Source organism: Carya illinoinensis, chromosome 15 (genome assembly GCF_018687715.1).
Source record: "Carya illinoinensis cultivar Pawnee chromosome 15, C.illinoinensisPawnee_v1, whole genome shotgun sequence".
NCBI classification, from domain to species: Eukaryota; Viridiplantae; Streptophyta; class Magnoliopsida; order Fagales; family Juglandaceae; genus Carya; species Carya illinoinensis.
In genome coordinates this window covers 46,788,611-46,815,562 of record NC_056766.1, presented here as the reverse complement: position 1 = coordinate 46,815,562, position 26,952 = coordinate 46,788,611, and the positions used below count along the sequence as shown (strand labels likewise).

Sequence of the window (26,952 nt, the reverse complement as noted above, 5' to 3'; positions counted from 1 at the left end):
GACATGGCAGCCGATGTCGCAGCGGGGATACAAGCTGATTAGTTGTAGAATTAGCTTTGATCCTGATCACATCCTAAACGACCTTTGAAATGAATCAATTTGCTTATTTATTTATTTTAATTAAAAGAAGGTTATCAAGTATTATCTACCACCATGATCTAAACAATTGCGTGGCATGAAATCCATTGTACCACCTATATTTTTCCAAGAGATGAGAAATATTGTTCTTTATAATAAACTCTATTATTTTTCTGCATGTTGTGATATTTGATGCATTCCATGACCCACTTAATTTCTGATCAGAAACCACGATCAACACCCTCAATACTTCATTAATTCACTATATATCTTTTCTCATTTTCATCTATTTATGTCACTCAGTGCATAGCTGCGTTTTTAATAATAAATTTAGATTGTAGGACTAAAAAATGATTACCCGATAGATCTAAGGAAAATGCATGTTGCAAGCACCAGATACAAACAGCGCGCAATCAGCATCATTTAATAAATTTTTTTTTCTCCTCTCTCTTATGTTCTCTCTATCAATTCTATCAGTTGCCATTTAATAAGCACCTAAGGAGCAAAAGTCATGGCCAACTCAGACTTAAGAGAAAAAGTTGAAAAAGACAAACAAAAAAAAAATAATAATGAAAAAAAAAAACCTTTGATTGAATGCTATGGGATGGTGGAACATCTTAAAACCAACCTGACATTTTTTCACCAAAAAGAAAATCTAACATGCAATAGAAGGACAGGATTGAAAAAAACATCTAAGAAGACCAAAGTATGAGAGAGAGAGAGAGAGAGAGAGAGAGAGAGAGAGAGAGAGAGAGAGAGAGAGAGAGAGAGAGAGAGAGAGAGAGAGAGAGAGAGAGAGAGGATGGAGGAATAGATCAAAGAGAATTTGTCGGTGTTGGGTGGTTTTGACAAAATAAAGACAATATAGGGTGAACCAGTGAAGGACAGTAGAGACAAGTTCGAGAGAAATAAGATAGGGAAAGAAGATGGCGAAAAAGAAGAACCCAGAGGTGAGAAAAAGATTAGAAAAAAAAAAAAAAACAGAGACGAGAAAGAAGAAAAAGAAGAAAGAGAAAGGGAGAAGGATATTTTTGTCATTTCTATTTATTTTTTATTCTTTTCGTATATTCGTTTACAAGCCATTTGTATATGGCAACTGTACTAGCAGTTGTGTAGATCCAAAAGTTTAGACCATATATAGGAGAGCTGTCACGCAATTGGCCAAGTCAGCCATTATAGGAACATCCCCAATAACAGGACTTGCATTGTTTTGGGTGAACAGAACCACTTCTAAGCGGTCGAGCTGTAAATTGCACAAAAGCAGCCTTCTATTCAACTATTGCCACGTAAGGAAATGTACTGTAATTTGAATAGGCTCCACTATAGAGAATCAAGAGGAAATACACTGTAATTTTGCAGCCTTCTCTTCCGTCTTCTTCTTCGAGTATGCCTCTCTCTTGAGTCTCTTCTGTCTATTTGCAACACCCCAATCTCAGCCCAATGCCGACGGAGCCTTCATCTTTTCCATCTTCCCCTTCCTTGTTGCCCCTCTCTTCCTTCTCTTTGCACTGCCCCTCTCTTCCTCGCTGCCTCTCTTTGCACCGCCCCAATCACAGTCCTACACCAACATATTTACATTCCAAGCAGTTTACATTCGAAGCAAAAATAGAAATCGACGGAATTCGAAACATAACCTACAAAATGAAAAGGCATAGCTTTGTCTCCTTTATAGAAACTACAAAGTGTTGTAGACATGTTCGGGATTCAAAGGCAACTAGACTGCAGGAAGAAAACATCAACAATAGCACAAAATACAAATTTATTCATAAGATTTTCAATTATCTATATATTAAAAAAAATGGTGGTTGGGTTATTGGTGAACTCTCAACGGGCAGAAGTCTACTAAAAATAGAAAACCTCAGATAAATAACCACCAAATTTGCATAAACCCCAATGGTTGCAAAAGAAAAATAAAGAATTATGCAGCATATACATAATTGTAGAATAGAAAGAAAAAGAAAAAGTAGACATGATTTGAACAAGAAAAAGGAGCTGGAACTTAAAGATGAAAACATGTGCCCCAAATATGTTCAATCATGACTCGTAAAAAAAACTTGGTGCTTGATATAGTTTCTTCACATGTAAAGGCTATTTATTTAGTTCGAGGGTTACATCTGAGGGGCTGAGGTTTATCGCCAATGCAAAGAGGGCTGAGCTTCGAGGGGGGTGCAAGGGGGCTGAGACACGACACCGACACGAGGGGGCTGAGCTTCAATAAGGGGCTGAACTCGCGGGGGAGCCGTCGTTGTTCTGAAGAGGGCTGAGATTGCGAGTGGGGCTAACGTTATTGTGAAGGGGCAAACTTGTTTATGATGTGGTGCGGGTTCAAGGTAACTCTGGTGGAAATAATAGGTGTCACTTAACTATTGGCAAGCTGTTATTTGGTTAATATCAGCCCGACTAGTCATAAGGAATTCTCTTGGACAAATTGTCCAATTTGCCTTCTACGCATTGAAGCAACGTTAATGGAGTTAAAAAGTCATGAAAATTTAACTAGTAAACCAGTTATAAGACCTCAATCACTTACCAAACAATAAGATACAACTAAATACCAATTCACTTGGGCACCCTTGTTTATTTTTATAAAATTTTTTATCTTGTTTCATTTCATTTAATCATTACAATTTTTTTAAATTTTTATATAAAATAAAATAAATAATTCAACTTTCACAAATTTTCATATAAAAATAATATATTTTAATAATATTTTATTTAACTTTTAACTTTAATCTAAACTAATTTCATCTATTTTTTAAAAACAAATGAAATGTTTTTCTAATAACAGATAAATCTCTCATTCTGAAAATGCATATTGTTTTTTGAAAATTCACTCTTCCATTGATAAGCTGTGTTAAAAACACAGGCTTATTACAAATTGGAGTTTTCTCCAACTACACATTCAGATACTGTTAAAGCATTTTTTCTCAACATATGTGCAACTAAGTTGCCTTCTCTGTTTACATGCTTAAAGTAACATGAATTGAAACTAGTGATTAAGGCTTTGATGTCTGAGATAATCATTCCAAAGTAGTTGTTCTGTTGGTGTTTCTTCTGTATTGCCTGTACCACTGGCTGAGAGTCTCCTTCCATTACAACATTTGTCATACCGAGTTCAAGGCCAAAAATGACTGCTTTAAGAGCTGCCGTTGCTTCTGCTACTAGAGGGTTTGGGATGGAAGACTGCTTCTTTCTCATTGTCGCCAAGAAATTCCCTTGCTCATCTCTAATAGCAACTCCTATACCTATTTATACAAACTCAAGTCAACTGCAACATCCCAATTTATCTTACAAAAACCTTTTGGAGGACATTCCCATATTGTTCTTCTGTTATCCGCTGATGTGCTATGGTTTTGATCTCTGAAATTTGGTACAGCTAAGTCAGTGCTCAATTGTTTTTGGTTGTATCTTCTTGTTCGCATTATGCGTGTCTTATTGTTCAGATTTCAGAAACTAAAAACCAAGGAAAAGGAACTACTTCTAACCAATATCTTACCAAGATTTCACCTTCAGATTTCAGAAAAGGAAAACCAAGATCTTACCTGAAGCTAGCCACGGAGACACGAAGCCGACGAACAGAGATAAAGGAGATCTAACAGCTGTTCACCAGAAGACAAAGATGACGAGGCAGAGCTCTTCCTTCTTCTAGACCCGAAGACGACGGCAACAAAAAATTTCCCTCCAGACCTAAAGACCATGGCGACAAACGTTTTCCCTCCAGACCCGCTTCTTCTGGTTTTCGGCTTCTGAAATCACAAATTTTCCCTCCTTTCCATTTGGTTTAAGTTTCTTGCTTTTGTTTGTTTATTTGTCTTTTTTTAAAAGAATAAATCGGCTGTCGAGGCAGCCGATTCCCCAAAGGGTGCGCACCTTGGTTGCCTGTAGCACTATCGTTTTTAACTCAGTATTCTAGTCGTCGGTAAGGGTGGAGGCTGCCACGTCGAAAGGTCACCGGAGTTAGCTGGAATCCTACCGCTGGAGTTTACCGAAATTCGGCCGCTGGTACTGAAATCTGATGGCTAACCACTGTAGTCTGGTGGCTGACAGTTGCCATCAATTTTAAGAAAATATATAAATTTTGATTTCATGTAGTGAGTCACTGCATTTTAGTCATAATGGAAAAGTCGGTGTGATATGTTTTGGTGAGGCCGTAAAGGTTGCGTCCAAGCCACTAAAGAGGCACGCACGGCTTGCAACAACTAGCAAGCCAATAACCCGTGATTAGTTTATCAGCTTTGCTATATACATCGCCACTTGCAGTCAGCTGAAATAAATAAAAAAAATTATAATTTTTTTTTATATTTAAAGAAATCTAGATAAATTATAAAAAATTATAAAAATAATTTTTTTTATATAAATCTCGTATTAATTCTTTTTTTATAGCCGATTGTACACCAACTACATCTCCCGACTGCAAAAATATTTCTCTTAATTTATTTGTTGACTTTTTCGCGTTACTTGCTCTTTGGCAGGCGAGGTGAGTAAATACTTGGACGGCTTCCTGAGATTCACCTACTACCGCCAACATCGCTGGATCGAAACAACGTCTCTGTCTTTATCATCTTCATCATCCACAGCCATAATATTTATCGTCAACGCTGATAGTGGTAATCCACAAATACTCCTTCCCATTTTTTTCAGTCTGTTTGACTTTTCTTATACTTATGTCAAATATATTAAATGGTCCTGAAATTGATCGTTCCTTTGAAATTAGTACTACCATGATTTGGAGATCGGGATTGCCACTAAATACTTGTGAGTAGCGGAATCCCTGAATCAGTCTTTCGTAGATTTTGGTGTGACTGTTAACCGAGTTCAAGCGAAAACAGCATCAAAGCTATTGTAAGTACAAAATGCTTTATTTTCTCTGGGGTTTATCCATAATGAATTTGCTCTCTCTTTTTTGTTTCTATATCTCTCTGTTTATCTACTTAAATTTGTTATTCACTCTTTCTAAGATTTCATTGTTCTGCCTAATTTTCTTGGAGCTGTTGGGATCATCATATGTTTTTACTGTTCTCAGTTATCATGGAGTATATCCCAACGAAATTGTTGTTTCATCCATCTCCATGTACAGAGGTTTATATAAGATGATTTACTCGTTATTGGGCAGGTCTGATATCCACTTTTAGTTGGCCGCTTCTTGGTTCCAAAGTTTCCATTTCTTCTAATTAATTGTCGCAATTCTCTTCAAGACTTTTTGAATACTCAGACCTGCCTGTATCACACATATTGGTATAAGGTTCTGCATATTACATATTTGGACTGTTTACTTTGTCATGTTACCTTTGGAGGTTTTGCATACCTGTCTTTTCACCAAATCAAGCAATATCAAGTATATGCTCGTGATTTTCGTCAAGTTGTAGATCTTGTGCCCCTCCAGGAAGATAGATTTTGTCTTTAGTTTAGGTTTGAATGTGCCAACCGAGTTTCTCAAGCATCATTAGCATTTTGTGGTATGTGCCTGCAGGTAGACATACATATTAAGTGTAACAGTAAGCTGCGGAAAAAGCTCATTCAAGCATGGATCGTGAGAATATGGATCAAGAAAATAATGTGAACCGCATTGATGATGTGGATGACATTGAAAATGAGGGCCTGCTGGATGGGAAGGGGATTGACAGATACTGGTCAGAGGTATCTGACAAAAATATGACATACACAGAGCCACTTTTGGTGAAAAGGACCAACACCACCTCTCAGATTGCCATTGTTGGTGCCAATGTTTGCCCCATTGAGAGCCTTGACTACGAGTAAGCAACCCCAATTGATTGATTTTCCATTGCTTTTTTCAAGAATAATTTTTCCATGCTAAACAAGTTATATCAAGTCCATACATTTATAAGCTTACTATGCATGCAAAAACATAATATAACCACGTTAAGTCCTTTGCTTTGACAGTTTTAATTAAAGGTGATTGCAAATGGTCTCTCTCTCTCTTTTTTTTTTTTTTAAGTAAAAAGAAAATATATTAGATCAAGAAAAGGGACAAGGCTCGAGTACATAGGGGGTATACAGAGAGCCTAGCTACAAGCTAAGAGCTGTGAAGAGCAACGTAAAATTCACTAAAGGAAGTGCCATTCAGTACAATAGAAGAAGCCCATAATACTAAGGTGTGGTAAAAGAAATCCCTAAACTTTTCCGGAGAACACTCATTATCCTCAAAATAGTGACTATTCCTTTTGTTCCAGATGCACCACATGAGACAAAGTGACACCATTTTCCAAATATCTGCAATTTGCCCCTTACCCCGGATTCCTCTCCAACATGCCAAAAGTTCAATCACCTTTCTAGGCATCACCCATACCATGCCTAGCCTTGTGAAGATGTCATCCCATAAAGCCATAACTGCTTCGCAATGAAGGAGTAGATGATCCGCTGTCTCACTGTTGTGATTGCACATAAAGCACCAATCTGTTAGGTAGAGGCCATGCCTTCTCAGCTTATCGATAGTTAGAATACTACCATGGGATGCTAGCCAAACAAAGAAGGCCACTTTTAAAGGAACCTTAGTCCTCCAAATGCACTTCCAAGGGAATGCATTGGAGGGGTGTGCCGATAGTACCTTGTAAAAGGAACGTACTAAGAAATGCTTCCCAAAGCAGACGATCTTCTCCATCAGCATGTAGATTCGATGCTTGTAACACGCTGTAAAAATCAGCAATATCTCCCAACTCCCAATCTTGTGCCGCTCGAGTGAATCTTACTGACCAATGAGTGAAGTTAGAGGAGCTGTCCATATTGTCAGCAACTGTGGCCTCCTTATCAAACACAATCTTGAACAAGGAAGGAAAAGTGGTCTTTAGAGCAACCTCGCCACACCAAGTGCCGTGCCAGAAGTTGACTTGATTGCCCCTCCCACCGCTAGCCTACAATTAGTAAGAAAAACTTCCCAACCATTGCGTACAAATTTCCACAAACCCACGCCACGGCCCCTCTTGCTGCATTGGAACACCAACCTCCCCGTAAGCTCCCATATTTACCGTCAATAATTTCCCTCCAAAGGGCGTCTCTTTCCCTATGGTATCTCCATAACCATTTACCAAGTAGGGCCTTGTTGAAAGTTCTCAAGTTGCAAAGCCCCAATCCGCCATTAGCCATAGGTGTGCATACCTTTTCCCATTTAATCAAATGGAATTTTTTCACGTCCTCCAAACTGCCCCATAGGAAATCACGAAAGGTCTTCTCCAATCTATGTGCTACACCTGCAGGCAAGGGGAATAGGGAGAAAATATGTGGGAAGATTAGAAAGTGTGCTCTTAATAAGAGTGACTCTGTCACCTTTGGATAGATAGAGTCACTTCCAACCCGCGAGTTTGCATGCCATTTTCTCGACAACCCCATCCCACATAATCTTGGATTTATGAGAGGCCCCTAGAGGGAGACCAAGATACATCATAGGCAAGGATGACACCTTGCAGCCTAGAAAATCAGCCAGTTCGCTCAGATTATCAACCTCTCCGACTTAAACAATTTCAGATTTTGCAAGATTGACCTTGAGACTAGAGACGGCTTCGAAACATAGCAAAAGAGCCACACCTCCAATCTATGCGCCACACCTGATCAGGGTCCGGCTCACAAAAAATCAGTGTGTCATCAATGAAGAGAGGATGGGAAATTGAGAGATTACCATGAGTGGATCCACCAACTGAGAAGCCTGAGATGAACCACCCTCCACCATTCCATATAATATTCTGCTTAAAACATCCATTACTAAGAGTAATGGTCTTTACAACTTGGAAGTTTGAGTTGGGGTTGTTTTAATATGATTGGAGGTAGCTTTGAAGGTGGTAATGTTCATTGAAATTTTAATTTGACTATGGTGGAGATCATCAATTTCTTCACATACAAAGAGCAAATTCACTTACTAATGCTTGAGGGGACAAATTGGTGCCTAACGATTTTGGTTTATTAAGAGTACATAATGAGGGCATATTTAAAATTTAATTGAAGTTATAGGTGGGGGGCGGGTCACCTGGACCCACACGCCTTCCCAATTGGCCAATCTTGCCTAGTGGACAAGCGGACGACCCGTCAAAGATATATCTCAAAGCAAGCGGGTTGCGGGTGGGATATCCACCCACCCTCCGGGTTAGGCAATGTATAATGAAAAAAAACCCTAATTCTTACCTCTCCCCCTAATTTTGGTTATAGCCGCATGACCCCTCTAGTCTCCTCCTCTTCTCTTCTTCTCCTTCTCCTCGTCATCTTCTCCTTTTATTCACTGCACCATGTGACCGTGGCAGGTACAGATCTGTTTTTTTTTTTTTTTTGTGTGTGCTTGTTGGTTCTAGGGCCTGGGGAGGTTGCTACCCTAATTGAAGTGGTGTTGTTTATTGCTGCTACCCTTATTTTTTGGATCTTGTTTCTTGTTTATTTTAGCGGTACATCATTGGCAAACTACTACCTTGAAACCTGTTAGCCCTTAGATACATGTCAAAATTCTTGGTCTGGCCTTTATAATTGAAAGAATTTAAAGAGCCATTTATGTCTAGATTGGGGGAGTTAGGTAATTCATTCTTGGTTAAGTGGGATGTTGTTATCAACCTTTATTTGGCAAGCACTAGGGTCGCTAAATGTGACATTGATGAAAAAAGCCTTTGGTGCAAGTAATTTATTATCATTAAAAAAGCAAGATAGCCTTGATTAATAAGTGGTCATGGAATTCTCTAAAAGGGCATTCGCTACATCATTCCATGGTTTAAGGTAAGTGCCTTAATAGAACCTGATTGGCTTCATATTGGCAGCTCAAGAAAATTACAAAGTTTGTTATTTGGAAGGGATCTATTTTTTTTTTTTTTTTGTGACAAGTAATAAATCTTTTTATAAGTGCCAAAGGCGCAATTCAAGTACAAATGGAGTATACAAGAGATACACCTATCTAGATGGTGAGATTCATTGAGGAATGCATTGGTGATTTCTCTGTGGCTTATTCTTTTAGGAATGTGGAAGATGGGTCCGAGTGCGCTTTTGGTGGTGTGGGCTGAATGTGGATAGTACCAGGAGAGTTCTATGGGATGAGTTAGTAGGTTTGTACAGCTGGCAGGATGTGCCGATTTTTCTGAGTTCATTTTTTATATGAAGCTCATGGATATACCCTTGGCAGGGGGGATAGTCACGTTTGGTCTCGACTGAACGGATTCTTGGCATTTCCTTCTTGGGAGGCTCATTTCCCTTCAATGTATTAGAAGGGATTATGAAAGGTCTGTTCAAATCACTTTCCTATCTTGTTGGATTGTAGTAGCATTCATGAGGGTAGTAGATACTTCAAGTTTGAGACTACGTAGTTGAAAGCTAATGATTTTTTGGAGAAGATAAAATTGTGGTGGTCTTCTTATCATTTGGAGGGCACTAGAAAGTTTGTTTTGCAGGAAAACTTAAAGCTTTGAAGGACTTGAAGTTGTAGAGCGTGGATGCTTTTGGAAATATTGATGGTTAAAAGAAATCTCTCTTTAAAGGCCTGTAGGTATTGGAGGGTAGGGAAGAGTTGGGTTCTCTTTTTGCTAAGGACATCTCAAGAAAAATCTTCATTACCTTGAAGCTTGAGAAGATGCGTCTAATGGAAGAAAATTCCTAGAGACTGAAATCTCGGGCTCTTTGGTTGAAAGAAGGGAATCAATACACTAAGTTCGTTCATTGGGTGTATGGGTGATACCCGCATATGCAGGGGGCAGGGTCCCCCCTGCCCCGATGTCGGGGGGTAGGGGTGCAAATACCATCTGCCCCACCCCCCGCCCATTTCAAGGTATTGATCCTAAAAATTATTTCTGGATCCAAAAATATTTTTTTGGACCCAAATTATTATGTAATTTAAATTGTAAATTAAAATTTATATATATAACAATAATTTAAAAACTGATGATATAAAAACTATGTGATCAGTTTTTAAATTTGTTAGACTTGTTCACAAGAGTATTAGACTTGTTGACAAGATTGTACATGTATTGCATTGGCCTCCTAGGCCAACCTTTATATAGGAGGCCAATGCAATACAAGAGTCTTACTTAAGCAATGAGAGACTCGCTATTGTAATATATATTTATATATACACAATTTGTAAAATATAAATATATAGATATAAATATATATTTATATAAGTGGAAGTTGGCTACAGGGCGGGGGAAATGCAAGGCGAGGTTGGGCCCTGCTCGCACCCTGCCCCCGCTAGGGGGCTAGATGCAGGGCGGGTGGCCCCTCCACCTGCATCTGGTGGCCAGGACGGGGCCCTGCTGCCCACCTCTGAGTGGGTGGGTAATTCTCAATGGAGGAACAATGCCATTTCGATGCTACAAGTGGATGGTCATGTCCCTATTGAATATGACGTTATCAAGAGTCATATAGTCATTTAGTACGAAGGACTTCTCATGGAGCAATTTACATGGAGGCCAAGACTACGGCTTAGCTTTTGAGTTTATTGATCATTTGAATGCTAATTGACTTGTAAGACCTTTTGAGCTGATGAGGTGTATCAGGTGATTAGTAGTTGGCTAAGGATAAAGTGCCCGGTCTGGAAGGTTTTTCCATGGCTTTCTTCTATGTTTGTTCGTAGTTGGGAGGATATCATGAAGGTTTTTCACGAACTTCACTCTTTTGGTAAGTTTGAGAAAAGTCTTTGTCGCCTTTATTGTTCTTATTCCTAAGTCGGTTGGGGCTTCGAAAATGAAGAAATTTCCCCCATTAGTCTTGTGAATGGAGTTTTAAGAACTTTCTAAAGTTCTTGTCAATCATATGAGTATGGTTATGGGAGGTTATGGAGTATTATTTCCAAGCTTTTGTTGAAGGAAGACAAATCTTGGACTCGGTTCTTATTGCTAATGAATGCATGGATAGTCAACACAAAGCTAAGTGCCATGATTATTATACAAACTTGATGTGGAGAAGGCTTATGATGTTGTTATTTACTTGGGACTCTTGTGTTATTTACTTGGGAGATATGGTTTTGGGGAGAAATGTTGTTCTTGGATTAAGCATTGTACTTCAACCGTCCTTTCTTAGTTTTTAGTGAATGGGTCTCGGAGGGTTTCTATTATTCCATTGCGAGCTGGCTAGGTTTTTGTGGGATGACATCTTCAATCAGAATGGTGTAGCTTGGGTTATGCTTGGGAGGTTGGTGGATATTTTTTATTGCTAGAGGGGTCTTAGCGGTAACATCCATATAGCTGAATGTGTGGAAAATGACTCCTCTGTGTATTATGTGGTGCCTTTGGATGGAGAGAAAGGGACGGTTTTTTGAAGATTGGGAGCATTCCTTGGATGAGTATAAGAGATTCTTTTGCAACACTATTATCTTAGGCTTGTCATTGATTGTTATGGGACTAGTTTTCATTACTTGATTGCATCCATTTCTAGTTCTTAGCCGTTGTTAGGTGTTTTCTATGCATACTTTCTGTATACTTGAGCTTCACCTACTTTTCTATCAATAAACTGTTATTTTACCTATAAAAAAGGTTGAGGAATATACTAAAAATTCATGCAAGTTGAGTCCATTGAAGTCTATAAATACTATCCAAAGGAAAAGAGTGTTGATAAAGAAATTCTTGAGCTCCTCCTTCATCCACTTATGGTTGTCGAAGGTTCTATTATTTCTCTTGTTTCAAATACACCAAATGAGGTAAATAGAGCCATCCACCATATTGTTGCAATTTGCGGGCTGCCGCCTAGTCTTCTCCAAGAATCAAAAAGCTCTGAAATTCTTCTAGGCATGACTTAAACTGATCCAACTCTCCCAAATAAGTCACCCCACAATGTGCTTGCAATATCACAATTAAGAAGACAATGATTGGACTTCCCCTACCCATATAACAACAATTGATCATGACTAAAATTAGTAATGTTACCTACTAGAACCAAGTTTGACTTAGCTAAATTAATCTTCAATCTGGAGATATCTTCCAAATGTAAGAATAAAGCTCACACACACCGAAGGTGATCAAGGTCATTCTCACATAACAAAAAAAATATTGTCTACATACAAAAGATGAGATAGGTTGATTTCATCGGTGTTATTAGCCCCCACCGAGAATCTTGCAATATAACTCCCTTTAATCAAAGTCGTTAGCATTGTGTTGAGAGCTTCCATGACTATACTAAAGAGAAAATTTTGACAAGGGATTTGTTGGAAAATTTCCAAAATCTGCCTAGTCAACTCTGTTGTATTCTAGGAGATATTGGCTGTAAATGTGTGAATATTCTAGGATATTTAGTTTCCTTAGAAGTTAGCATTTAATTTATTCTTTCATAATTTATTCTTTCCTTTTCCTTCTGCTGTAATCTATTTGTACTGCCTCGTACCTATGTTACAAATTAATGAGAATTATTCCTACAAATTATTCTCTCATTCTAGATGTTATCAGAGACAGATTCCGTTTCTGATTCATCTAAAAACCCTATTCCCTCTTCTATTGCTGTCAAGTCTTTTACCATGGCTGATACTTCAAACAAGGCCAAATTTTAAAAAAAACCAGAACCAAAACCCAACCATTATGAACCGTACTATGTCCAAATTACAAACATACGACTGAATGAGGTTAACTTCCTACGATGGTCATGTCAGGATGTATATTCAAGGAAGAGGAAAGATAGGGTACTTGATTGGTGAAACCAAGGAGCCGAGAAAACAGACCCATCCTATGCTGTATGGGATGCAGATAATTCCATGGTGATGGCGTGGCTTGTGAATGCTATGGATGAAGAAATTAGTGCCAACTACATGTGCAATTCGACTACAAAGGAGCTCTAGGACAATGTTAGTCAGATGTATTCTGACCTTAGAAATTACTCTTAGATATACGAATTGCAGCAGAAAATCAGCAATACTCACTAAGGATGAGGTAGTGTGACCAGGTATTTCAGTGTTCTTAAGGGACTTTGGCAGGATTTAGACTTATTCAATGATTATGAATGGAAAAATTCTGATGATTGCGATCATAATAAGAAGATGGTGGAGAATGCCAGAATTTTTAAATTCTTGGATGGACTTAATAATGAATTTGATGAAGTTAGGGGAAGGATTCTAGGAAGACAGCCATTACCTCCACTTGGAGAGGTATTTTCGAAGGTGCGAAGAGAAGATTGTCGTCGAAATGTCATGATGAAAAAAAAGGAGGATGAAATTGTGGAGAACTCTGCATTAGTTGCTGCCAACCTTGCTCCTTATTGTGCTACTAGCACAAATTTGTTCACTGCCAATATTTCTGCACAACGGTCCTATTCTAATCAAAGAGGGTTTGAAGATATGCCTTGGGTATGGTGTGATTACTATAAACCACGCCACACTAGAGACACTTGCTGGAAACTCCATGGAAAGGCTGCAAACTGGAAGAGAAGCAAATCTAGAACCTCTGGCAGCAACTATATAGCCCCTAGAGCTAATGAAGCAAAGGCTAATTTCCTAAGTGTTGAGCAGGTGGATCATTTTTTTCAATTGCTGAAATCCACTGCTACATCCAGTCCTCCTATTGGTTCCTTGGCCCAAACAAGTAATACCCCTATTAGCTACTCTTGTGGCTTAACGTTTGCACCATGGATTATTGATTCTGATGCATCCGACCATATGAATAGTACTTCACAATTTTTTCAATCTTATTACCCTTGTCCTGGTAATAAAAAAGTCAGAATTGTAGATGGAAGTTTCTCATCCATTGCAGGAACATGTTCTGTCCAAATCTCTGAGAAAATTGAACTAAAATCTGTCCTTCATGTTCCTAAACTTGCTTGTAATTTGTTGTTTGTAGTAAACTCTCACGTGATTCTAACTGCTGTGTCATATTCTTTGATTCCCATTGTGAATTTCAAGAACAACTCTCGGGGAGGATGATTGGCAGTGCTAGGATGATTGATGGACTCTATTATTTTGATGAGACCCTATTCAACATTAAAGAAGCTCAGGGTTTAAGCAGTAGTTGTACTAGTTCTATGCCTTTACAAGAACAAATTATGCTTTGGCATCTTAGACTTGGTCATCCTAGTTTTCTCTATCTAAAACATTTGTTTCCCAGCTTATTTAAAATTGTTGATTGCAACTATCTTCATTGTGATACTTGTCATCTATCCAAAAGTCATCTAAACACTTATCAATCAAAAGGTTATCGTGCTTCAAAACCTTTTTATTTAATTCATGGTGATGTTTGGGGTCCCTCAAAAGTCACTACTGCATCTGGAAAAAAATGGTTTGTGACATTTATTGATGATCATACACGGTTGTGTTGGGTGTATTTGATGAGTGATAAGTCTGAAGTTAAAAAATTATTCAAGGATTTTTATCATATGGTTGAAAATCAATTCCAAACACAAATAAGTATCCTTAGAACTGATAATGGTACTGAATACTTCAACAAATGTTTATGAGCTTTTTGTCAGAAAAAGGTGTTCAACATCAATCTACTTGTCGTGACACCCCACAACAAAATGGTATTGCAGAGTGAAAAAATCTTCATTTATTAGAGATTGCACGTGCCCTAATGTTTTCTATGCATGTTCCTAAATATTTATGGGGTGATGCTATTTTGAGTGTCTGTTATCTCATTAATAGGATGCCTATTTGTGTTTTGAAATACATCACTCCTTTAGCTTGCTTAAAGAAGCTTTTCCCTACTTGTCGAGTAACATCAGATTTACAACTAAAAGTTTTTTAGTGCACTGCTTTTGTTCATATACCAACACATCTTCGGTCCAAACTTGACCCCAGGGCAGAAAAATATGTTTTCCTTAGATATGCTCCTAATAAGAGGGGGTACAAATGTTTTAACCCTATTACAAAGAAAACTCACATCAGTATGAATGTTTTTTTCCTTCAAAAACAGCCTTACTTTAGCCATAACTATCTTAAGGGGGAGAAAGAGAAGAGTGAAGATGAGTTTTGGCAAATTTATAATCTTTTTCCTAATGTTTTCATTGACATTGACATGAACATCCATACTCCTTTAGAAGGTTAGAAAACAGAAAATTTATCTAGTGAAAATAATGGAAACCTGTACAAGGCATAAGTGATTCACAACCAACGGGGAGAAATACTACCAGAGATGATCTCATCTAAACTTTGTGTTTATACTAGAAGAAAAAATCGTCATAATAATAGAAATCCTTCTTCCAAAATGGAGTAGAGCCAATCATCATCACCTCTACAAGTTGGTCGTTCCAATACACCAAGTAACTCTTCCACTCCTACTCCTTTTGTTGACAATTCTGCTGATCTAGATTTAACTATAGTCCTTAGGAAAGGAGTTAGAACCTGCACCACACATCCTATTGCCTAATATCTATCCTATCATAGACTCTCTGATACCCATAAGGCCTTTACATCCAATATTTCTCATCTGTTTATTCCAAGAACCATTCAGGAAGCCTTGGATCACCCGGAATGGAGATTGGCTACTCAAGAAGAGATGAATGCACTAATTGCTACTGACACTTGAGAAATTAGTGATCTACCAGAGGGGAAGAAGACTGTGGGCTATAAATGGGTATTTACAGTCAAATTCAAGGCTGATGGTAGTGTAGAGAGGTACAAAGCAAGACTTGTGGCAAAGGGGTTCACTCAAACATATGGAATTGACTACCAAGAAACTTTTGCTTCCGTAGCCAAGATGAACTCAATCCGTGTGTTACTATCCCTTGTAGTCCATTCCAACTGACCCTTGTATCAATTAGATGTGAAGAATGCCTTCTTAAATGGAGACCTAGAGGAGGAAGGTTTTATGGATCAACCACAAGGATTTGAAGGCAAAGAAGGCAACGGGAAGGTGTACAGATTGAGGAAGTCTTTGTACGGACTCAAGCAATCTCCTAGAACTTCGTTTGGATGCTTTGGGAAGGTGATAAAGAGTCACAGCTACTGCCAAGGTCAAGCTGACCGCACTATGTTCTATAGACACACTGGTGGAGGCAAAGTAGCTATACTTATTGTCTATGTTGATTTTTTTTCCTGACAGGGGATGACAACAATGAAATTGAGAGATTAAAGAAGATTCTTACTATTAATGGTATGGCCCTTCGGGACTTTCTAGCCTCTAATGCACCCACTTAGGTGGGGCATTAGAGTTGTAATTCAGGCGTTGCCATTTTTTGATTAATAAAATTATTTATTTATCAAAAAAAAAAAAAGAAGATTCTTACTAAGGATTTTGAAATCAAAGACTTAGGCAACTTTAAATATTTTCTTGGCATGGAGTTTATTAGGTCAAAGAAAGGCATATTTGTTTCCCAACGAAAATATATTCTTGATTTACTTGGAGAAACAAGTTTTTTAGGGTGTAAAGCTGCAGAAACACCTATAGAGCTGAATCTAAGACTTCAACCAGCTAAACCTGAAGAAATCAATAGAGAACAATACCAAAGATTGGTAGGGAAGCTCTTGTATATCTCTCACACACAGCCTGACATAGCCTTTGCAACAAGTGTGGTAAGCCAATTTATGCACTCACCAGGACCTGAACATTTTGATGTTGTATACAAAATCCTAAGGTACCTAAAGGGGACTCCAGGTAAAGGCTTATTGTTTGGAGGTCATGGGAGTTTACAAGTGGAAATACACACTGATGCAGATTGGGTTGGAAGTGTCACTAATAGGAGATCAACTTCTGGCTATTGCACATTTGTTGGAGGAAATTTAGTGACATGGCGCAGCAAGAAACAGAATGTGGTGGCAAGGAGACCTGCAGAGGCTGAGTTTAGGGCTGTTGCTCATGGCATTTGTGAAACACTGTGGATTAAAAGATTGCTGGAAGAGGTGAAAGTTACTAGTTCATTACCAATGAAATTGTATTGTGATAATAAAGCTGCGATAGCTATTGCTCACAATCTAGTTCTTCATGATAGAACAAAACATGTGGAGGTGGACAAGCATTTTATCAAGGAGAAAATAGATAGTGGGGTAATTTGTTTGCCCTATATTTCTACAGCTGAGCAAGTAGCAGACCTACTTACAAAGGGACTGCTGAAGAAACAGTTTGAAAACTTAATCAGCAAGCAGGCTATGGAAGACATCTTCAAACCAGCTTGAGGGGGAGTGTTGGAAAGTTTCCAAAATCTGCCTAGTCAACTCTGCTGTATTCTAGGAGATATTGGCTGTAAATGTGTGAATATTCTAGGAGATTAAGTTTCCTTAGAAGTTAGCATTTAATTTATTCTTTCCTTTTCCTTATGTAATCTATTTATACTGCCTTGTACCTATGTTATGAATTAACGAGAATTATTCCTACAAATTATTCTCTCATTCTAGAGGATCACCTTGTCACAAGCCACAAGAACTGTTTAAGAAACCATATGGAGTATAATTTATTAATATTGAGAAGCGCACCATAGAAATACCATGTGCTATCGAAAGATCGCCATCTTTCCCTAAAAACTCATCTCCTCCCCAAATATGATATGAAATCCCAGCTGACCTTCAGCTGATTTACCATCATCTTCTCCTTAGCTGAGACAATCACATCTTCTCGATATCCACCTTGTGTAGCACCCCAAGCACTTTGGATCTAAGTCTACTATCCAAACTCTCATTACCAATAAGAATGGAGTCTAAAATTTGTCAACCTCTAACAAAGGTAGGTTGAAGCTTTGAAATAGTATTTACAACCACCATACTCAATTTGTTAGCAAGCACTTTGGATATGATCTTGTAAAGTCCTACCACTAAATTGATAGGCCTGTAATCTTTAATATCCACTGCATCAGTTGTATTAGAGCAATAAAAGTAGCAGTTAAGCTTCTCTCAAATTTTCATATTCCCTGGAGTTTGCAAAAAACTCGCACAATATTTTCTCTAATCACATTTCAAAAAAAAAATGGAAGAAAGCCATAGATAAACCATCCTGGCCCAAGGCCTAACCACCATTCAAAGCTTTCACTACTTTATGCATCTTTGTCTCTTCAAAAGGCCTCTCAAAATGTCCCAGTCTTCTGTTAGCAAGCATTGTTTTAAAATCTTCTCAAAAATTTTATTTGTTGAGAATGGTGGGGATGACTTCGTTTTGAAGCTCTTCGTTGTTCTTTTAGACTGAATGAAACTAAGGGCTTATGCTGTGATCAGGTGAATATTTGATACTTCAGTTTCTTGGATGGAGATGTAATGAAGTTTCTTATTTTCTTCAAGTTTTGGAAGTCATTGAGTTGTACTTTTTATGAGAATGCTTTTATTTCAGAAACTGTGCCTTATTATCTTTAGATCTTTCTTCCACTGTCTTCGTAAGGATCTGAGCTGTGTTTTTTTCATCCAACATTCATTTGGATGGCCAAAGTTCCTTCCTAAATCAAGGTTTGGGCATGGTTTGTTGTGAATGAAAAGGTAAATATGGACAAAATGCTTCAGCTTAGGAGGTCTAATGAGGCCCTTAGCCCATTTATGTTTCAATTCATTGCCCTGTTTCTCATTTCCTTTGCTAACGGTTACGAATCTTGGCAGGTGTTTTCTGGGTCTTGATGGATATTTTGCTGTCTTGTTTATTTTTTTCTGCGGTGAAACTTATACCAAAAAAAAAAAAAAAATTCTGCGGTGAAGAAAGGGCAAAGATTTATGAGCTGATGCTATGCTAGCCACTTTGCGGTTGAATTAGCATGAGAGATGTGCTAAGTATATGGAAACCATGCTGTCTTTTTTTTTTTTTTTTTTTAAGAAACCATGCTGGCCACTTTGTGATTGAATTAGCATGAAAGATGTGCTGGTATAGTACAGAAACCATGCCGTGGTGGATTTTTTCTTGGAAGATCCACTGGGCTCTTTATCGTTAGGAGGAAGTCAATTCTTGTCAAAGGGTGATTTGCTTCTTATTTCTTGGTTTCATGTTGTACTTTTAGATCTTTTTCTTCTAAGCTGGTTGTGGATGCTAGATGTGCCTTTATCTATTTTTATGAATAGGTACATTTCTTGCCCAGAAGTGAGGCTTCTGCATGAAAATTCTTTCCCATCCCTTATTTCTGCACTTATTTCATTATTCTATAAAAATTTTGCTTCTTATAAAAGGAAAAAGGGGAAAAGAGGGAAAGAAAGAAGCAATAATGCGACTTTGAATTTTAAGTCCATAGCGAATTACCCAACTGCTTTTTTGGTACTATGTGCAATATTGTGTACCATATTGGGTTAGACATCAAAAAATGGATATTAATTAACATGGTGCTATATTGCAAGATGTTACACAAACAAAATTTTCTTTACATTCTTGTCTTCTTTTTTATTTCAAATTAGTGTCTTGTATGTGGCAGTGTGTATAAGCCTTCAGTCAATCTTCATGCTAACCAAAACGACAAATTGAATCTTCAGTAATTAGCTCACTTTTATCTAGGAGTTTGTTTACTGATATCAAAGCTGAAGACTAAGGCTGTTATTGTTTATTCTGTCTCAGGATTATTGAAAATGAATTATTTAAGCAAGACTGGAGGTCAAGGAAGAAGGTTCAAATATTTCAGTACGTTTTACTCAAGTGGGCATTTGCACTTCTTATAGGCCTAGGTACTGGACTAGTTGGCTTCTTCAATAATATTGCAGTTGAGAACATATCTGGTTTCAAGTTGCTGCTGACTAGCGATCTCATGTCTAAGCACAAGTGAGACTACTCCTGCTTGAAACACTGCTATAAGTTATTTTTATCCAACTTTATCTGAAATTGAGCATCCTCATCTCATTTTCAAGAGATGTCATGCTCAAATTTTTTGTTTCTCTGCTGATTGAGATGGGAGTCTAAGAAGGATGTATATTCTTGTATGAGACACAGACACGTGTAGATATTACATTCTGGTGGGACTGTTAGGGGTTGAGTACTTCACACAATTTCTGGATTTTTCACTTTGTAGATTTAGCCAAGTGAATGATAACGGTTTGCCCTTTTCATTAAATTGTAAAGGCATCTTAAGCTACACAGTTTTTTTTTTTTTTTTAATCTTTCCTTATCCTTCTTTTTCAAATAATGTTATTGTGGTAAAAGGTTGAATACATGAGATTCATCTACATATAACATTGAACGTGTAACTGTTTTATAAGAATAACTATCATTTTCACTTTATATCTAATTACATCGGTTTGCTGAGCACATGCTTGGTCTTGTATGCATGTGAGATCCTCATGCCATTTCTCTATAATGACAATGACACCATAATGGTTCCAGTGCAGATATTTCAAGGCTTTCGCAGCATATGCTGGTTGCAATGTAGTTCTAGCTGTTGCTGCGGCAGCTCTTTGTGCTTTCATTGCTCCAGCAGCAGCAGGGTCTGGTATTCCTGAGGTCAAAGCCTATCTCAATGGCATTGATGCTTATTCAATACTAGCTCCAAGCACTCTTTTTGTAAAGGTGAATAGAAGTTTGTGCCAGCCCCCTCTGCAAACACAGAAGGAATAAATTTTAAATTGATCATTTTTCGTAAACAATAGATAGAAAAGTCAGCTTCCCTTGAGAAGCTCCGATCACATGTTTGTGTCCTGAAATAGGTTTGAAAATCAACTCAATGCAGCTAATCCTTAGTCTCAATTAAATTGTGACTGCATATAAATCCTCATTAATTAATCAGGATTATCACAGATATTCTTCTGCCATTCTATCCTATCTAAAAAATCATCATCTATATTGCCTCTCTAATATGAGCTTTTCACATATTTACCTGATTATTTTAGATCTCTTTTATTCCTTGTTTGACTTGAGATAGTTTTGAATAGAGATACAAAATGATTTAAAATCAGTTAAGCTGATTTCTTATTTTTGAAAGGAAAAAATCATTCAGGAATTTCTATGATATTTGCAATTATGATATTGGTAGATTTTTGGCTCCATTCTTGGCGTTTCTGCTGGCTTCGTAGTTGGTAAAGAAGGGCCTATGGTACACACAGGTGCTTGCATTGCCAATTTACTTGGGCAAGGGGGTTCTCGCAAGTACCATTTGACTTGGAGTTGGCTAAGATACTTCAAAAATGATCGGGACAGGCGAGACATGATTACTTGTGGTGCAGCTGCCGGAGTGGCTGCTGCCTTTCGTGCTCCAGTTGGTGGTGTCCTGTTTGCTCTAGAAGAGGCAGCTTCATGGTATATCTCTCTCTCTCTCTCTCTCTCTCTCTCTCTCTCTCTCTCTCTCTCTCTCTCTCTCTCTCTTCACGTGTTTATATAAATGATTCTTCCTTTAGCTTGGTATGTGACAATACCAGGTATCTCGTGGTTGTTTTTTCCCTTTTGGGAACCTTTCGAATATAGTGTATTTGGATGGGAAGAAGGGTCATGGCTAGAAAGTTATAGAGCTCCATTAGATCCTTTGTTTACTAGAAGTACTTATAATCACAAATTGACTGAATGATTTATGTTGAGAAAGGAAATCACTTTTAAATTCTTTTCCATTGAAATAGGTATAAATTGCCTTTTCCAATGGAAGCCGATATAAAAACCTACTTGGGATACCAAAATTCTTAGCTTCTGACGTGTATTGATGGGAATCTCTTGGCAAGAGTTAATTAAGAATGATATATATGGAGACAGAAATACTAATGTTGCATATTAAATGAGATAGTTTAGGGAATCTACATTCAATATGTTACTCTTCATTATTTTGTTTGAAATTCTGTCTCCTTTGTTTTATTGATTTATAGAAAAATTTAGCATGTTAGATTGTATGAAAGAGATATAGTTGGACCTGATTTATAAACTAGTCAAATCATATTTATTTTTATCTGGTTATGTAACAATGCTTCCCGTAGGTCAAGAATGTTACATACATTCATAACCTTATGCCCGGTGAAGAGATTCAACGCCGTAATAATACCTCATTTATTGAATCATAAACTAGTTAGGCATAGCAAAGTTTCATAAAATGAAGACAAAAACATAATAATGTAAGCATAAACTGGTCCCATGTGGCAATAACACTTACTCGAAGGTCAAACTCTGGAAAATAAATCTACTCTTGGCCTCCTGCTTCGTGTCCACGCCATCATCATCTAGGAAAACATAAAAACAAACAAAAAAATGAGTCAAAGACTTTGTAATAGCACATTATACTGTAAACGTAATTTAACTTGACCTTAGGCTTGGCTTTGAAAACTTTCATGCATAATCATATATATATATATATAGCATATGGATCATTCAGCAGTAACTTAGGCGGGATTCAAGAAGTGATCATGGCAATTCATATAACATGTATGAGTGAATGATTGATTCCATGCATCTAATATGCTTCATGCATGACTTGTTAATCTTGTCTTTCACTTGCATAACGGCCATCATAATATATGTGCATCCGTCCAATTGTCATTGACTGCATAAATCAAAGCATAACATATGGGGGACCACACTTAGAACTGTGGCTTGCACATCCACCCATAACATAAGGCCAAGTATTAGCGCTTACCTATCATTTACGTGGCTTCTCGTATCTTATCATGATGCATGTGAACATATTGACTTCATGATGTTCATGGCTTGTCATACTCATATGCATGGTACAGTACTAGACATGGCATATTAACATAAAAATGTTTATCGTGACATGGCATTCAATAAGCATGACGTAACGTAAGAGTGATTTTCACGACATATCATCCATTCTACACAAACCACCAAATCAGCATATCATACATAATTGCATCCACAAGCACATTCTCATAATTCATGGAGGGTTCATAAAAAGGGGCTAACATTGAATATGGCCATACATAGCATAGGTAAACGACACTTTTTCATGCAAAATAGAATAGTTACAGCACACATGAAGGTGATGATCATGCCGCTTACCTTATCTCCTTAGCTTTGAGAATCAACTAAGCATGCAATTCACGCACCTATTAGGTACACACGTATTAAGTTGCATACATATCTTATTTTAATTTCAATGCAAACACTTAATATTGACTAAGACATGACCTGTACTCTATAGTGTTGCTTGCTGTCTACATAGTGACAGTGAGCAAAACTGACCTTGGGTGTGCATTCTACTCTTAAGTTTAACCATATGCTGTCTATATGAGTAGACATGCCTTTATGATTTTTGGTAAGTTAGAATGTATGTAAATCTCAAAACAGTAGCTGTTTGGTCCACTTAGGGTTGCTGACAGCAACACGTTTTTTATGCATTTCAAGGAATACACGAGTTTTTGGTAAAAACAGATGCCAAACATGCTCAAATGTGACTTTTTAGAGTCATTTGGGGTTGTTAACAGTAACCCCATTTTAAAACCTTAGAGAGTATTGATAAATCTTTAAACAACTATGCATGTGATGTCTTTGGTATGCACATGGTTTAAAACATTTTCCTTCCTAGTCACTAGCTGTTGTGTGTATCATACGACAGTCAAGTAATCAATCATGACATGTCAATATGCAAGAAAACATGGCTTAATGAATGATTGATCATATTTATGCTTTATATGCTGAAATTTCTACCTTTAATAAAAATCTGGTTGAGTTACACAACTATATTTACAACATTTTACATGTAGTGAGTGGGTTTCATGCATGTGCTTTAAGTGTGTCCCTTACCTCTAAACATGTTAAGCAAGAAGATCCATGACTTTATTAACTGTGTGATGTTGCTGTGCTATTGTCAGGCTCCTGACAGCATGTGCTTTGTGTGTGCCATGCTTATGATGTCAAGGTAGTATGTATAGGAATCTCTCATGCATGTTTCTAAGCCTCTATACATGTAGTACTAGGTAGGGGTAGGGTTCTAAGGGCTGTTGTGATGTATGAAAACCAATGCTTTCTTCTTTGGCCTTATTTCAGGTGGCGGAGCGCTCTTCTTTGGAGGACTTTTTTCACGACAGCAGTAGTTGCCATAGTTCTGAGAGCTTTCATACAATACTGTAACACTGGAAAATGTGGGCTATTTGGTGAAGGAGGTCTTATAATGTATGATGTCAGTTCTGCCAAGGCAACATATAGTGGCTCAGATATATTAGCAGTAATTTTCCTAGGAACTATTGGAGGCATTCTTGGAAGCATATATAACTATTTTGTGGACAAGGTCCTTCGTACTTATAGCATCATCAACGAGTATGTTCTCCTTTTCAGCTATGCATGCTGGTTATTTTTTACTCATATAAGAAGTACAAATAGTTGGTAACGTGGAGCCGTAGTTGGTAAAATGAAAGCACCGCCAGCCATTTATTCTTATCCCACTAGTTGCTTTGACTTAAATCATAAAATACTGGATACAGAAGTAACAGAACAATGACAATCAGTTAACCTGTTTTAGTCAGATGATTTTCGATGATTTTCTTCTCATACCAATTCTTACCACCCATTCCCTTGATGCTGCAGAAGAGGTGCTGCTTACAAGATCTTACTGGTTATCATCATCTCCTCCTTGACATCATGTTGTTCTTTTGGCTTGCCATGGTTTGCAAAGTGCATCGCTTGCCCCACTGACCTAACAGTGAGCTGTCCCACTGTTGGTGACTCTGGAAACTATAAAAGCTTCCAGTGCTCATCTGGATACTACAATGACCTTGCCTCCCTCTTTCTAAACACTAATGATGATGCTATCCGCAACCTATTCAGCACTAGTACCACAAAAGAATTTCATATCTCCAGTCTTTTCATCTTCTTTGGTGCTGTATACTGCCTGGGAATTATCACTTATGGCATTGCTATTCCCTCGGGTCTCTTTATCCCTGTCATACTAGCCGGAGCTTGCTACGGACGTCTTGTTGGGAGATTGTTTGAATCAATGTCTACACTTGACACGGGTCTCTTTGCCCTTCTTGGAGCTGCCTCCTTTCTTGGTGGCACTATGAGAATGACTGTTTCCCTGTGTATTATATTGCTTGAGCTCACCAATGACTTACAATTGCTTCCTCTTGTGATGTTGGTTCTCCTAATCTCTAAAACAGTGGCTGATAACTTCAACAAGGGTGTATATGATCAAATACTGAAAATAAAGGGGCTGCCTTACATGGAGGCCCATGCAGAACCGTACATGAGGCATTTGGTTGCACGTGATGTTATTACTGGCCCATTGGTCACCTTTTATGGCATTGAAAAGGTAGGAAATATATTGCATGCTTTGAAAACAACAGGGCATAATGGGTTTCCTGTTATCGATGAACCACCTTTCTCGGGGGCACCTGAATTGTGTGGAATTGTTTTGAGGTCTCATTTGCTAGTTTTGCTGAAAGGAAAGAATTTTTCGAGGGATAGGGTGATTACTGGAGATGATATCCTGCAAAGATTTGCTGCATTTGATTTTGCCAAGGCGGGGTCCGGGAAGGGAATCAAACTAGAGGATATAGATATTGAAGAGGAAGAGATGGAGATGTATGTTGATCTTCATCCTATTACCAATTCATCCCCATACACAGTGGTTGAGACAATGTCACTAGCCAAAGCTGCAATTCTCTTTCGGCAACTTGGTCTCAGGCACATGTGTGTAGTCCCGAAGAGCCAAGGGGTAAGCTCTCTCTCTCTCTCTCTCTCTCTCTCTCTCTCTCTCTCTCAATGATTAATGTCATAGATGAAGATATATTCAGTGAATCTCCAAGTTATATGACACCTTTATTCTTGGAGAAATTGCTGCATTTTATTTTTCTAGAAATAGGAGGGGATTATTTGCAATCTATTTGTTTTATTCTCCTTTTAGAACTAAGCGGACAACTTTGTCCCCTGCCATACCTCTTTTGGTCGGCCCTTGATTTTGTAAGTTGCACAATAGCTCCAGTTACCCTTGGAAATACTAGCATAATTTTTACGTGACTTTGTTGACACATTGCAGAGGCCTCCAATTGTTGGAATTCTGACTCGGCATGACTTCATGCCAGAGCACGTTTTGGGACTCAATCCTCATGTGATGCCTGATAAGTAGATCAGCTGAATGTTGATTAAGGGGTCACCTCTTATATTATAGTGTTCCGTTCTATGGTTGTGGGTGATCAAGTTGGTGTTTGGACTCATGGAATTGAGAATTTTACTTTTAAACAGTAATTGAAAGCAAACATGCTGAGTCATACAGATATCGCAGGCAAATTTGAGTCTTCTTCCAATCAACGAGAACAATGTATATGACCACATTATAGAGACCATTCTATATGCTATTTGTGGATAAATACACTTAGAGCAGCACGAGAAACAGATCGGTCGTAAGTGGAGCCCTTTGTAATACAAGAAATGATCTAATTCACATGCAACGACCAGACATCCAAAAATCTTGGAGTTACTTGCGCCTTAACTGTTTTAAGAGATTGTCGAATCAGTGTTCCTGTGCTGATACTCTAATATATTTCCTTTTGTTAAGTAGATTGTTCGTTGGTATCTGCATTCCTCCAAATAATCGCTTTCCTGTCCTGCGAGAGTAAAAATTCACGATTTGTCCGGCTGATTTTTTTGTTGTTTTTGCAAAGACCCAAACCAAGTTTTTTGTTGTTTTTGCCCATTTGCTTCGTTGTAACGTATGACTTTCTTCAGAGGGGTAATGACTACTACTGTTCCCCGATATATATGAATCATACGTGTCGACCTTGGATGTTCAGTGGCTAATTGATTGCAAAGGTTCTGTAACTATACTAATCTTTTTTAAATTATTGTATTTGGCGGTCTCTTGATGGCATGGGTATGGGTTCATATTACATTTCCATAAGAAATGGAGAACACGATATCCTTACCTCTGATACCCTGAGGGGGACTTAGGTGGGAAAGAGTTGTATTAATCCCACTTTTGAATAATTCGGGTTTCTTTATGAGAAATCTAACTTCCTAGTTGGAATTTTGTTAATAATTGTATTTCTCACATGTCCCGCCATTTATACCGAATGAGGTAAGGGATTTGTCAAGTGCGTTGAAGTCATGCAATTTCTCACACGTCCCTTGTTTGTAGTTGTTAGACCGAGTGCTTTGAAGTCCAAAGAGGGCTTTGTTGTAATGATAATTCTTATCGTCTTAAATTGAGTTGATGATAGCCATATTGTCACCAAAATGT

The 26,952-nt window shown here is 37.9% G+C and overlaps 1 protein-coding gene and 1 long non-coding RNA gene across 4 annotated transcripts; one reads left to right on the top strand and one right to left on the bottom strand.

Moving 5' to 3' along the window:
* Positions 1-2,890: 2,890 nt before the first annotated feature.
* On the bottom strand, positions 2,891-3,759 carry LOC122295507. Its single transcript, XR_006238098.1, has 2 exons — positions 3,618-3,759; positions 2,891-3,435 (listed from the first exon to the last, which is right to left on the bottom strand). It is a non-coding gene; the product is annotated as an uncharacterized LOC122295507 (long non-coding RNA).
* A 183-nt stretch (positions 3,760-3,942) lies between these two features.
* LOC122295506 (chloride channel protein CLC-c-like) lies at positions 3,943-26,513 on the top strand. 3 transcript variants are annotated; one of them, XM_043104541.1, is made up of 10 exons: positions 3,943-4,077; positions 4,548-4,682; positions 4,790-4,917; positions 5,546-5,828; positions 19,413-19,613; positions 20,177-20,354; positions 20,818-21,080; positions 23,766-24,035; positions 24,303-25,431; positions 25,753-26,513. In XM_043104541.1, the coding sequence occupies exons 4-10, from the start codon at positions 5,599-5,601 to the stop codon at positions 25,840-25,842; spliced, it is 2,361 nt and encodes a 786-aa protein (XP_042960475.1). In that variant the 5' UTR covers positions 3,943-4,077; positions 4,548-4,682; positions 4,790-4,917; positions 5,546-5,598; the 3' UTR covers positions 25,843-26,513. The 3 variants fall into 3 exon arrangements, with proteins under 3 accessions (XP_042960475.1, XP_042960476.1, XP_042960477.1); XM_043104542.1 differs by lacking the exon at positions 3,943-4,077 and adding an exon at positions 5,099-5,188 and having other exon boundaries at positions 4,470-4,682; XM_043104543.1 differs by lacking the exons at positions 3,943-4,077; positions 4,548-4,682; positions 4,790-4,917 and adding an exon at positions 18,476-18,825 and having other exon boundaries at positions 5,701-5,828.
* Positions 26,514-26,952: the final 439 nt, after the last annotated feature.